Source organism: Ursus arctos, unplaced genomic scaffold (genome assembly GCF_023065955.2).
Source record: "Ursus arctos isolate Adak ecotype North America unplaced genomic scaffold, UrsArc2.0 scaffold_3, whole genome shotgun sequence".
NCBI lineage: Eukaryota > Metazoa > Chordata > Mammalia > Carnivora > Ursidae > Ursus > Ursus arctos.
Window position 1 is genome coordinate 28794529 of NW_026622985.1, and position 13548 is coordinate 28808076.

General features: G+C 37.0%; 1 protein-coding gene across 12 annotated transcripts in view; it reads right to left on the reverse strand.

Annotated features, from left to right (window-relative positions):
* The window catches only part of ELAPOR2 (endosome-lysosome associated apoptosis and autophagy regulator family member 2), a 251430-nt gene that overhangs the window by 37841 nt on the left and 200041 nt on the right, over nucleotides 1-13548 (reverse strand). For all 12 annotated transcript variants that reach the window (XM_057304430.1, XM_057304429.1, XM_057304434.1 and 9 more), the window contains 4 exons: nucleotides 10435-10615; nucleotides 8850-8978; nucleotides 2352-2442; nucleotides 1574-1676 (listed from right to left, as the gene is read on the reverse strand). In XM_057304430.1, coding sequence (XP_057160413.1) covers nucleotides 1574-1676; nucleotides 2352-2442; nucleotides 8850-8978; nucleotides 10435-10615 — 504 coding nt within the window. The remainder of the gene's footprint in view (nucleotides 1-1573; nucleotides 1677-2351; nucleotides 2443-8849; nucleotides 8979-10434; nucleotides 10616-13548) is intronic.

Below are 13548 nucleotides of genomic sequence, written 5' to 3' on the forward strand. Positions count from 1 at the left end.
AATAGAGTTTTCTCGAAGAGTTTTTGGAGCACGCTGGAGAGAGCGGCTAATTTTATTTAAAGGATTAAGAGAAAGCTTCCCAGAAGAGGTGAAGTTTGAGCAGCTCTTGAATTATGAGTGGGAGTTCACTAGACAAGAGAGCAAAAGGAAGAAAACCATTCTAGCTTAGAGTGCCAAGGCATGAGAACTGAAGTACAGGGTATTCCTCTATTGAATTCACGGTGTCTAAAGAGGTGTGAGTAGTAACAGTGGACTTGGTAAACAGAAGCTGGGCAAAGAGAACAAAAAGCCACGCTGATGTCATACTAAGAAATTTTAAGCATATTCAGAGCCTATTGGTTTTGAAACCTTAGTTGATATTAGAACCACCCCTGTGGCTGTCTAAAATACAGATATCTGAGCCCTATCACCAGAGCTTCTCATTAAGACTAGAATGGGGCTGAGAAATCTATATTTCTAATTCCCAGGTGATGCTGGTCCAGGGACCACACTTCAAAAGCCACTGCCATAGGCAGTGACCAACCAGCAAGGGAAAGGAGGCATATTTGTTGTGGAGGTCTCCACTACCGTTTTTATGTTTATAAAGATAATTTTCACAACAGCATATATGAGAGAATGGGGAGAAAAAGGATATAGATGGCTGTTGAGAAATAATGGGAGTCTGGACCTCAGCAAGGACACTGAGTATGAAAAAAAACTAACAGATTAAAGAAATAGGGAGGCAGAGCTGGGAATTGAAGAGTTATTGGTTATTTGTTTGTATTAAATGGATGTGTTGAAGATTATTCATGATCTTCTTTTACTATGACAAAGTCCTTTCCCCCCCCCCACCAGAAGAAAATAGTCTGCCTTCCTTGAAGGTAGTAGTAATCACAAATAAATATTTAAATCTTTATCTAACTTACGTATCACAGAGGAAACTGTTAACAGACTGCTAACTAGCTACTAAAAGTCTATTAGGGAAAAAGCAAAAACTGTGTCTATGAAGTCACTACTTAAAGTATTAAAGTCTTAGCCAACAACTTTCTAATACCCACACAAGGTCTTAATAAATTTTGTATTGCTACTTTTCTCAAGCTAAAAGTTGAAATGTATAAGGCATCTAGAAAAAATTGGGCAAAATTATGACATGCACATAGTAAAGTCCTTTGTCAACAATTATTAAACAGTGAAGAGTTTCCTTCTTCCTAATGCCCTACACCCCTATTATTTTCTACCCTCACTTATTAATACAGGGTTTTCCTTCCTGCTGGTTTGAGCTACAGAATGGTTATTAGAGGAGAATTTTCATTGTGCTGGTGGCATATCTCTATGAAGGAGTTTTTACCAGATTAATATTCCCTCACTTCCGTCAGTCACATGAGTCCCCTTGCTCAGTCCTCCCCATAAGGAACACAAGCTTGCTTTGTGGGCTGTATTGCACATTAGTGACTTCTTTTGATATTTTTAAATTTTTGCAAGGACCTAAGAATGGGAAGAAAAATGGGATTCTTATCCCAACTTGCATGAATGGACACTTGAAAGAAAAGGCTAAGCTTAGAAACCCACCTTTGAAAGCCCCTCTTTCACTTACCACCATGAAATACAGAACACAGTCAGCTGAACAGAGGGTCTCAAAGACAAATGTTATTCTTCCCAGTTCAGAACCCATGGCTCCAGTCATAGATGTTGGTGGTCTATTTGACAGATTAAAATTACAATATTTATAGTATATTCTAAATACAGTATGGCACAAAACTAAGTTACTTTTTCTATTAAGCTGAAAGTCACACTCCTCTCTTCCCCCAACCAATGGTTCCCCACAATGACAACTTCTTCCTTACTCCATCCCTGCGTGCCCAGACCATCCCAGTAAGGAGTCTACAAAACAATGGTAATATGCTTGAATCTCCTGGTGTAAATATCACCATCCATCCTAAGGCAAGAAAAATATATCTATTGGGAAACTTCAACATGGGGAACTAAAGCAAAAGGGATTTAAACAGTTATACTACTTTACAGATAAAACTGAGACAAAAATAAATTTATAAACCAAAAGATATTCTTGAAAACAACATCTTGGACAAAGATTTCTTCATTAAGCATCCAATAATCACGGTTGTTGTAACATTTGGATAGAATTATTGTTTAAAACTTTCAGCTTCATCTAAATATACAACTAATAGTTACAGTTTCTCAACCACCAATTCTACAGATATTCTTAAATGTAATACATTATCGTACAACAGCTTATTTGCTAAGTCCATCACAACGTAAGTATATTTTATGAAGGTAGTCCTACTTCATCTATTTCTATAGGGAAACAGGCATGAGGATTCTTACAGAAAGGAATCAGAATTGGTTTTCCTTACTTAAATCCTGGGATATGCAAGTTTAAGATCAGGTAATCATTATCCGAACCTCCAGCCCCACTCTGGATATGATCTCCAGCCACCTCCCAACCTGGAAATGAGATAAGGCATCTTTATCAGTAAAAATCCCGTTACTGATTTCCAACAACCTTTTTAAATAAAGTAAAAAAAAAGAAAAAAGAAAAAAAAGACTATTAGTGTTTATGTTCAAAGTTAGAAATAGTCCATGTTGATCTTTTACTTAGATGATTTGTCCATTGCAGTGAGGGGGGGGTGTTGAAGTCCCCTACTATTATTGTATTATTATCCATGTTTAATATTGTTATTAATTGGTTTATATAATTGGCTGTTCCCAAGTTAGGAGCATAAATATTTACAGTTGTTGTATCTTCTTGTTGGATAGACCCTTTAAGTATGATATAGTGTCCCTCTTCATCCCTTACTACAGTCTTTGGTTTAAAATCTAATTTGTATGATATGAGGATTGCCACCCCAGCTTTCCTTTGATGTCCATTAGCATGATAAATGTTTCTCCACCCCCTCAATTTCAATCTGGAAGTGTCTTTAGGTCTAAAATGAGTCTCTTACAGATAGCATATGGACAGGCCTTGCTTTTTTATCCAATCTGATACCCTGTGTCTTTTGATTGGGGCATTTTGCCCATTTACATTCAGAGTAACTATTGAAATATATTAATTTAGTGCCATTGAATTATCTGCAAAATCCCTATTTCTGTAGGTTGTCTCTGTTTCTTTCTGGTCTATGTTACTCTTGAGCTCTCTCTTCACTTACAGGATCCCCTTTAATATTTCTTGCAGGGCTGGATTAGTCATCACAAATTCTTTTACTTTCTGTTTGTCTTGGGGCTCTCTACCTCTCTTTCCATTCTGAATGACAGCCTTGCTGGTCTACCAGGTCTCTGTGGATAGGTCTGCTGCCAGTCTAATGCTTCTACCCCTGTAGGTTAGGGACTACTCTTGACGTGCTTTCAGGATTTTCTCTTTAACTCTGAAATTTACAAGTTTCACTATTATACGTTGGGGTGTTGATCTATTTTTATTGATTTGGGGGGGTTCTCTCTACCTCCTGGACTTGAATGACTGTTTCCTTCCCCAGATTAACGAAGTTCTCAGCTATGATTTGCTCAAATATACCTTCTGTCCCTCTTTTTCTTCTTCCTCTGGGACTCCAATAATTCTAATATTGTTTCACTTTATGTTATCGCTGATTTCTCAAAGCCTCCCCTCATGGTCCATTAGTTGTTTTTTTCTCTTTTCCTCAGCTTCCTTCTTTCCATCACCTTGTCTTCTATGTCACTGGCAACTTCTTCTCCCTCATTTACCCTAGCTCTTAGATCGTCCATTTTAGACTGCATCTCAGTTAAAGCATTTTTAATTTCACCTGATAAGATTTTATTTCTGCACTAAGAGATTCTCTAGTGTCTTTTGTGCTTTTTTCAAGTCCAGCTAGTAACTTTATAATCATTATTCTGAATTCCAGCTCTGACATTTTACTTATATCTCTATCGATTAGATCTGTGGCAGAGTTTTCCCCTGGTTCTTTCTTTTGGGGTGAATTCCTCCTTCTAGTCATTTTGCCCAGAAAAAATGGATGAGGGAGAGAACAAAATGAAAAATATCAACCATGACCCAAGCAAAATACACACTAGACAAATCTGAAGAGGTCAAAGGGGGGGGGAAGGAGAGGATATAATCTCCCAGGTGGACAAAACAGGATGATCCACTTGGTCGTAGGTGTATTTTGGTTTGTTTGTTAGAAGACACTAAATCCCAAAATTGTAAAGAAAACAAAACTTTTATATATACAAAAATAAAATTGAATACAGCGAAAGGAAGCCAAAAATGAAGAATATATCTATAAAATGTAAATGTAAAAATCAAAGTTAAAAAAAGACTTAAAAACAAAGAGTTGATTAAACAAGAAACTTTTGAAAAGGAAAAAAAGAAAAGGAAAAATTGAAACTGAAAGATAAAGAATCATAAGAAAAAAACTCTCTAATTCTATATAATATTTTCCCCTAGCACTGGAGTTCTGCAGTTCTGTGTGCTCCCTAAATTTAGTATTCACCTGATGTTCCAGCTGGTTTTCCGGGAAAGGGGCCTGTTGCACTGATTCTCAGGTGCCTTTGCCTGGGCAAAGTTGTACCACCCCTTGCCAGGGGGCCAGGCTTGGTGTAAGCTGCTTTGGATTGCTCTATGTGGCTTCTGTTCCCTGAAGGCTTTCCACCCCACTTTAATGGATGAAAATAAAAAGGGCAGCACCCCAACCTCCAGCCCTCGAGCTAGACTGCTGCAGTACGCACCTGCGCCAATTCTCCCCATGAGAGGGTGGAGGGCCCCACACGGAGAGCAGTTGCCCAATCCTATGGCACCCTTGCTGTCCCTCCCGGGAGAAGGAGGAGGGTCGCCATGTTTCTGCCCTTTGCAGGGTCCCCACGCTTCCATGTTTTGAGGTTTATGGCAAACAGAGTTGAGAGCCCACTCCCAGGCTTGCTGACCACAGCTGATTTCCCCACTTCAATGCTTGGGAATTCTGTTAGCTCAGGCACCCCCATACTTTCTGTGACCCCAGGGGATCCTTAGACCACACTGTCCCACCTAGGACTCTGCCCGGCTTCACCACCTGAGAACCTTTCAGGCAGGGACGTCTCTCCCCGGAGCAGAATTCTAGAAGTTCCAATTTTGCGTTCTGGGGCTATATCACTTTCTGAGAGCCAGCTTTCAGAGGCTTCTCTCTCCCGTGGTTTATCTTCTGATATATCACCTCAGATTCATGTCTCTGCTCCTCCTGCTTTACAAAAAGTGGTCGCTTTTCTATTTGTAGAATTCCAGCAATTTTTCTCTTACATCTCAGGTTGAGTTCATAGGTGTTCAGAATGATTTGACAGATATCTAGCTAAATTCAAGGGACCAGATGAAACGAGATCCCCTACCCTTCTGCCATCTTGTCTCCTTTCCCTCCAAAGTTAGAAACACTCCAAAAGAATTCCCTATGTCTACATTGCAGTTGCAAATTGCATGCAGAGGCAAACTCCTAATATCAGTAAAGACATTCCATATGATTCCTCAGGAAGAATCAAGTAATGCATATTTTTGCATAGAGGCTATTTAATGGGAAAACTAATAGCATTTCTCTCTATTAGGCTTTTTTTTTTTAACTAAAACAGATGGTCTTTATCCATTCTAATAAACTGAGATGGAAAATCTTAGTCTTCAGGTAACCAATGGAAACTAGAAATTTCAAATTACTTAATGAAGAAGATTTGGGGTCCAGAGTTCTTTCTTATGGTTTGCTGTATTGCTGTTCCCTAATTTACAACTCCTGTTCTGCATTCACTCACTTATTCACTCAAGTGGCATTCACTGAGTACCAAGAACCATGATATGTACTAGGGTTAGAAAGACAAGACTGGATCTCACCTCACTGAGGAGTCAGTGTCATATAATAGAGAGAAGCATATCCTAACAACTGGCAAGAGAATGGGGAGACAGGGCTGCACACAGAAGGTGATAGGAGGTCTGTTCTCTGTACAGAAATAATCAATGTACCATAGGCTGAAATGGTCACATTAAATGAGGAAAGGAGAAGCATCCCCCATATACCATTACTTATTTTTCAGAAATCATATTTATATTTATTATACATTTTGAAACTACAGAAAAATTTAAAGATGAAAACTATACTTACTTTTAATCTTATTACCCAGAATAAAACCACTGCTAATATTTTGAGGAGTCTCTTTTCATTATCTTTGGATGCACATATTTTTACATCTTTGAGATCTTATTGTTGACAACATTTAGTGTCATGGCTTTATATGTTAACATTATTGCATATGCAATTTTATGCATAAATAATTCAACATATTCATGATTGAATTAATAGTTTATCATGTAGATGGATATAATTAATATCCATAATTTACCAAATCACACTATTGGACTTACCTCCTTTGACCACATATCCAATTTAACCATTTGGGTTGTTTTTATCTTTTAGGTAGTATAAATGACGCTCTAACAATAAACCTACTTTTGTTAAAGGTTTTCTGTATGTTTTTCAGAAAAAAATCCCAGTGAAAGAATTACTAGGTAAAATAGATATATTTTTAAACCAGTGTTTTGTGCTGTTATGATGATTTGGAAAGCAATGTGAGTCAAGGAGGAATATTTATTAAATAAGGCAAAACTAAATGAAAAAAAATTAAGCAATTCATATTTCCCTGAAACTTCCCACTTCCAAGAGACAGCCTCTTAACATTTAAATGTATTTCTTTTCAATCTTTTTCTGGTACACACTTTAACATACCTTAGATTTTAATGTATACTCTATTTTCTGATTTTTTTCATTTAGCACTGTCTTCTGATTTTTCTCATTACTATTAAAAATATTTTCCCATTAAAAACCCTTACTACATCTAATTTTAATGATTTAACACTATGTTTGCATGCTTACATCATAATTTTATTTAATCATACCCTGTTGTTGAAAATTTAGCTTGTTTTCTCCTAATCAACACCAAAGTTAATATATTTTTCAATAATTCCTTTCTTTACACCTTTACATTGTTTCCTTGGTATAAATTCCCAGAAATGGAATAAACAGGTTAGAGAAGAGGAACATTCAAAATTCTTGAAACACTGTCAAATTGTTTTCCATATGACTGCCATTTTTAATGCTTGCATAACATTTCTTCTATTATTACAGCATAACTTTCATAAACATAAGCTTTTTTTGAATTTTTAGGCTATTTCAATTTCTGTTATTACAGATAATGCTCAGTGAACATCTTCATGCATAAACAGTAACTTGTCTCCAACTATGGGTAACTTTTAGGCAAACGTCCAATACATGAAGATTTACTTCTCTGTGTCTGTTCTGCAATTCAGACTGAGAAGACATGAATCTCCAAGTACTCCAAGTCACACAGTCAAGCTGGCCAAAGCACATCCACTTGAACCCCATGACTGGGTGATCCCCTCATGACATACGCTGTTTCCTGGGCCTCTCGCTTTGGCCCCCATTCTTGTCAGTGTTATTCCTCTCAAAGCTGGATACTGAACTGTCCAGGCACAAAAATATACATCACCTTTTATCTTCATTTTTGTATTGTATTTTTCACCTTACTAGTTGCTATTCTAATATCACATACTAACACTGCAGGGATGTCTATTTTTCAAATTAATAATTGAACATTTCTGAAAATTATCAAAAATGTAAATTTTAGCCTCTAAGTAAAGGAAGGAGCAAGCAGCTACCATTGAATATTGTCGTGAGAGTTAGACCAAGTTCTCTAAAAGATCAAATAAAAGTTCCAGATAATCTTTACTAGTAAGTGAATACACACACACACACACACACACACACACACCGATGCTTTCATTCGATTCCCTGGCCTTCCCAGTCTTATTTTTCCTCCATAGGTCTTAACTTCAACTTATAATTCAATCATGGATCTTTTAGGAACGTAGACCCTCATGGTCAAGTAGTAACTACTGCATTTTCTCTTCTCCCTTAGGATAATTTCCTAGAAGTGGGATTATTGGTCAAAAAAGAGAATATTTCAAAATGTTTAATATGTATTAAGGCTTTGTCTTTCCCTCTCTCACTCATATGTTTAACCAACATTATTCAAGGACCTACTATTTTTCACTCTTTGTTTTCAGGTGTTTACCTCACTTCCTACATTCCAAGTATATTTATTTCAGATAGGTACTGATGTAAAACAGGGGCAATTTAAAAGAATTATTTAAAACAAAATATAATATGGAGAAAATTTAACTCATAAAAATTGCTAATGAGATGATCAAAGTAAAAGAATGCATTTTGGTATAAGACACTAGTATTTGTAACACCTACTCCTAGCATCAAGTTTAAAAATACATACATAGATACTGTCACTCATTCAACCAGCAAATATTGCAGAACAACGAAGTGCTAGCCTCTCTCGAGTCTTAAAATATTAGAACAAATAAAATGCAGCCACAATCTTATAGAACTCTGTCACATTTTCAAATTTTCAATAAGTGGCGTTTATATATATTTTGTACACACAGTCACAGATTTCATAGGGAAGGGGAGTTAGAGATGATTTCACCTCTCAACACAGCTCAGTCCTGAGCCAGACTCAACCTATCCCAGCAGAAATGCTGTCATCCTACTCTTCAAAATGGCAAGTGACATAGATTTCATTACATCCCTTGGTGATCTACTCTGGTATTTATAACCATAAATGGTGATCCTCAATATCTACCTCAAAGCTAACTCCAAAAAAATGCAAAATAGTTTATATTGTTACAGAAAAGTCAGCTGGCTCTGACACCACATTTACTATTTCCATGTGAGGACTGGAAGGCAGACACATAGCCAACAGATAGGAATGAAGTCCCTCATACCCATTTTTGGTATGATTTTAGAGAGCTGGGTCCAAGAATCTCTATGACCCAAAGACATCCCGGGGGCCGATTCTGAACTCACCATTCATTCCATCACACTTTGAATTCCCAACATTAAAGCAGGAAGTTTTCATGTTGCCAGGAAGGACATTCCACCATTTATATTCAAACCCAAGCGCAGGCTCCATTCCTGCTGGACATGGCCTACATTCTATGAGAGACAAGTGAAATAAACAATTACAGTTAAACTGCATCTGGACATATGCCTCTGTTCGAAGTAGCACTAAACCTTAATTAGCAGAGAGGGAAGTGAGAAAGAGAGATAGTGGAGCACCAATTCCTTAAGAATTAATACATTTTCTAAAGCAATCTGGAAAGAAAAATATTTCTGGATATAGTTTACTAATATACACTTGACTAATATGAAAAAGGAAAAGGATCAACATAAATTTTTTAAATTATTTTTCCTTCATTTCTGAGAGTAACAGCTAACATCAAATCACCCTCCACAAGAAAGTTAATCTGAAACTCATTCTCTTATATGTGATCTTAGAATCAGTTCCCTCCACCTCATGAACGAGGAAATATTTCAGCCTTCCTATTGGCTATTAAACTTAACAGAGTATTATAACATTTAATTATGGACTCATTACTTGAAATTCAAAATATTGGCTATGTTGAAAAATGATACTGGGAGTTGAAAGTCAGGTTCATAAATAAACCTGATTTAAATTAATATCTGCAACAATGAAATGGAAGGGTCTTTTCCAACCATTTCTGAATTTACCCAACACACTTCGCATTAATCATGTCATTAGAGAAAAATGTTCACTGAGCAAACACTTCTTGATACCAAAGTACTTTAGGACATATTTTTACATAACCTGCTCATTGATAATGAGCTAGATACCATTACCCACAATTTTACGGACAGGAAAATTGAGGTTCAAAAGGTTTAAGTAACTTGGATAAATCACACTAACGGTCGCCTGCAGGATGTCAATTCAAAACCAAGTCAATCAGACTCTTGAGCCTTTCTCATGCTATTTATCAAAGACTCTGGGTAGTAAGCAGATTGCATGGCTATATTCAAGTCAGATGACTGCAGCTGAAATGCACTGTAATTTTTGTTTACCAAAATTAAAACAAACTCTGCATCACTTTCTGTATTATTTGATAAGCACTAAAATTTTCTCAACCGTACACACCAAAACAATTAAGAGACTATCTCCACTGCCATATGATCAAAACGAGTAATTTTTGCTATTGCTATATCACAAAATGTGATTCATTATTCCAAAGCTGAATTAGAAGAGGCTACATTTTACACCTGCATTAATATATGTGTACACACTCATTGGAAAAGGAGTATCTATCCTTGACACTTAATATGGTGGGATTCTTTTTTATCAACATTCAAAGGCAGAGTGAGTCATCCCATGACGAGAATATTACACATATTACACAAAATACTGATAAAAGGCTATCCTCGTGGTAGGTTAAAGAAGCCACTGCCACCTCACAATTCACTACAATATTTCTCAACTCTTCTTCAGTTTCTGTGAATAAGTATGTTTTTATAAAGAAGTCTTCCATAAAAACAATGAAGAACAAGGTCACAATAATCCAGCAAGATTATTTTGCTAAAGGTCCAATTGGCATCCTACCCTTTGTTCCATCTGAAAATGTTCCAGGAGGGCAGGGATGGCAAGATGATGATCCATTGTTATAAAATCCAGGGTTGCAAGGTGGACAATCCTTCTTCTCTCCAGAAGGGGGCAACCTAATAGCATCTGTGAGATCCTCCCGGCAGATTTTAGGCTCTATCCACTTGTACATAATTTGCGTCTGGGGGCGGGGGGAGAAAAAGCTTGCAGGTCATATATGATGTTTTATTTGCTTTAAATTTCCAGTAATAAAAGCATTAAACAGAAAGCCTAGGAAAAGTCAAATAGTGAAATAGAAGGGCCGGGAGAAAAGAATCTAAACCATTAGTAACAAAATAAGATAAAACGGAAAAAAAAAAAAAAACTTTGGTTGGGAGATGGCCGTTACTTCATGTTTTTACTACGAGCTACAGGTGGGCCTTACCGCATCCATACAGCACGTTCATCATTACGGAATTCCACTTTAAAATACAGATACATGATTATAATCCTTACTCCTGTAGCCACTCATTCACTTTATTCCATAATGACAGATGCTTCTATGCAGAGACTACCTTTTCCATTTGGAGACCTTCACTACTCTATTCCTTTCTCTCACCCTGAGCACCTATCACCATGTCTAGCACAATATGATTACAAAAAAAAAAAAAAAAAAGTGTACATTTTTAAAAAGACTATGTCTAGCTTCTCATTTCAATCCTGCATTTCACAAACACATGTGGTTCCTCTCTGAATCTTTTCCAGTACCCTGATGTCAGACTACAGCCACAGCTAAAATATTTCTAATCCTACGACCTGTTGCACGTGCTTCTAACATCAGAATTAAGACGACCTCTACTTTCAAAGACAGAAGTCTTTTAAACTTTATCTTTTCATTCTCTTTCACACATACACACAACACGAAATACACAAGATAACTATAACTCAGCCAAAACCAGAAAGTTGCGATTATAAATTACTCTCATTGTGAAACCAGAAAAATTAAATGGTTTAGCCATTTCACAAACAAAACCAATATGCTCAGTAAAAATAAGAAGGTATTTTAAATGCAAAGGGAAAAATAATTTCATAATTATAGTTTTTAAAAAGAGACTCTGTTTCCTTCACTAGACATATAATCCAATAAAAGAATGCCTTCTCCTTTAAAAAAAACTTCTGCAATAATAAGTCTAATACTGAAGCTGGAGAAACAAAACTAAAGGCAATTCTCTATAGCTATTTTCAGTTAATAGAAAATTATATGTAGCACACCCTTTAGACCACTCAATTTTATTCTCAAGTATTCTCTTATGGAAGAGCAAATTACCTTATCTGAAGAAGGATGCTTAAGGAAATGGTTTAAAAGGTAGGTGTCTCAACAGAATTATAAATAACCGATTTTTCCTTTTATAACTCTCGTTCTGCTTCATTTTATGGCCTACATGATGATACAGTTCAGCCAGCCACTGCACCCATCTGCCTCGCTCTTTCCATCTGTAAAATGATGCTGAAGCTTCCTCGATGGTTAAAAAAAAGAAACTAGATCCTGTATCCATAAGGGGTTCTCAATTCTCCTGAAAAAGGGTGTATAAAATTCAGCGAATCTAAGCAAATGAAACATCATTACATCTGGGAGATTGTCTTTTTAAAAATCTAGCGTAGCAAGAATAGAAAACAAATTTCCAACCCAATGAATTCACAAATTTGCTGATTTATTTTGACATGGATTAAAATCGCACTGCGATAGGTGTGAGCTATTGCATTGTTGAAAAGAGGCAGTTCCCACGTGGGGGTGGGTGTGGTGCTGAGGCTGAGTGCTCCCACTTATCCTGGGGGCACCTTGTACTCCTCCCCACCACTGTGGGAGGTCAGTACTATAATCCTCCAGTTTATAAATGCGGAAGCTATGGGTAAGAGCTGTTGAACAACTTGCCCAAGAACTAGACACAGCTAGTAAACAGTGACGTAACACTGGTCAAGAAGGGTCAGTTCGGTTAGGGTAAAAATAGTAAAAGAAGGAAATATATTTTTCACAAGTCAGCTGACCATATGATTCTCAATCCAAGCACAGTAAATGTTTAAAAATTAGAAGATGTGCACCACCTTTAAACATTTAAACAGTGAGAAGCCAAATTTCAAATGCTCTACAGTAAAAGTTTTTGTTTACGAAGCCTCTTGCTTCACATGGCAGATTGAGTCTATGCCTCTCTTTCTAAGGGGGACAGATGCTTTCAAGTGGAGCTGGCTGGGAAAAGATAATAATCAATATTAATGATACTTAGCACCAGATGGCTCACAGTGCAGGTGAAAAACCCACAATCAACTCATTCTTTGGCAAGTCGAGATAAAATTATGAAAAATTTTATGAAACCAAAACACCCTAATAGAACAAACCTCATCAGATTGCCAGGAAGATTAGAGAAGACCTATAGTGTCTGAGTATTTATATTAAATGTGAATATAATAAAATGTTTTAAAGAAACACATGGAGGTACCAATTCTCATGTCAAAATAAAATTCAGGACTGGGAAGACTAAAATTTAGACAAATTTTGAGACTGCATTTGTCCATGTTGCCAGCTTTCTTCCTTCAAATGTCCCTGTTCAGAAGCACCAAGGCTTTGTAGACTGGCTGGATTCATCAGAGCTAAATTACACGTGATTTGTAAGTCTACCTACCGCCAACCCGACTTAATTGCCTTGCGCTCTATGATGTTCTGACTTGTATGCTCCCAACCAGGTGGGCTATTGCTTGTCTTCCTGCCTTTTCCAATCCTTGATCTTTTCCGGAAAGTAGCCAGGCACTGGGCCCTCATCATTTGTCTGACATGCCCACACCATTCTGTCAAATTGTGTCCACCCCCTCCTTCAAAGCCATGCTCAACATCTAATGTGCTCTAAGTATGTCCTCAGCTCAGCCATCTACATATCAGCATCCACTTGGATTCCTTTTCTATGAAGGTTCTACTGTTTTCTCTTTTCCTTTGTGGTTCCCTCCTTGTCTCCTTTCTAAATGCATCAAATCTTGGGCCCTCTTCTTTATGTGGAAGACACCAGGGGGACTGAACATTGCCCTGGAGGTTGTAGTCAGGGCTTTAGGCAAGAAATGTTCTAACGTTAGATTGGTGTATAAAAT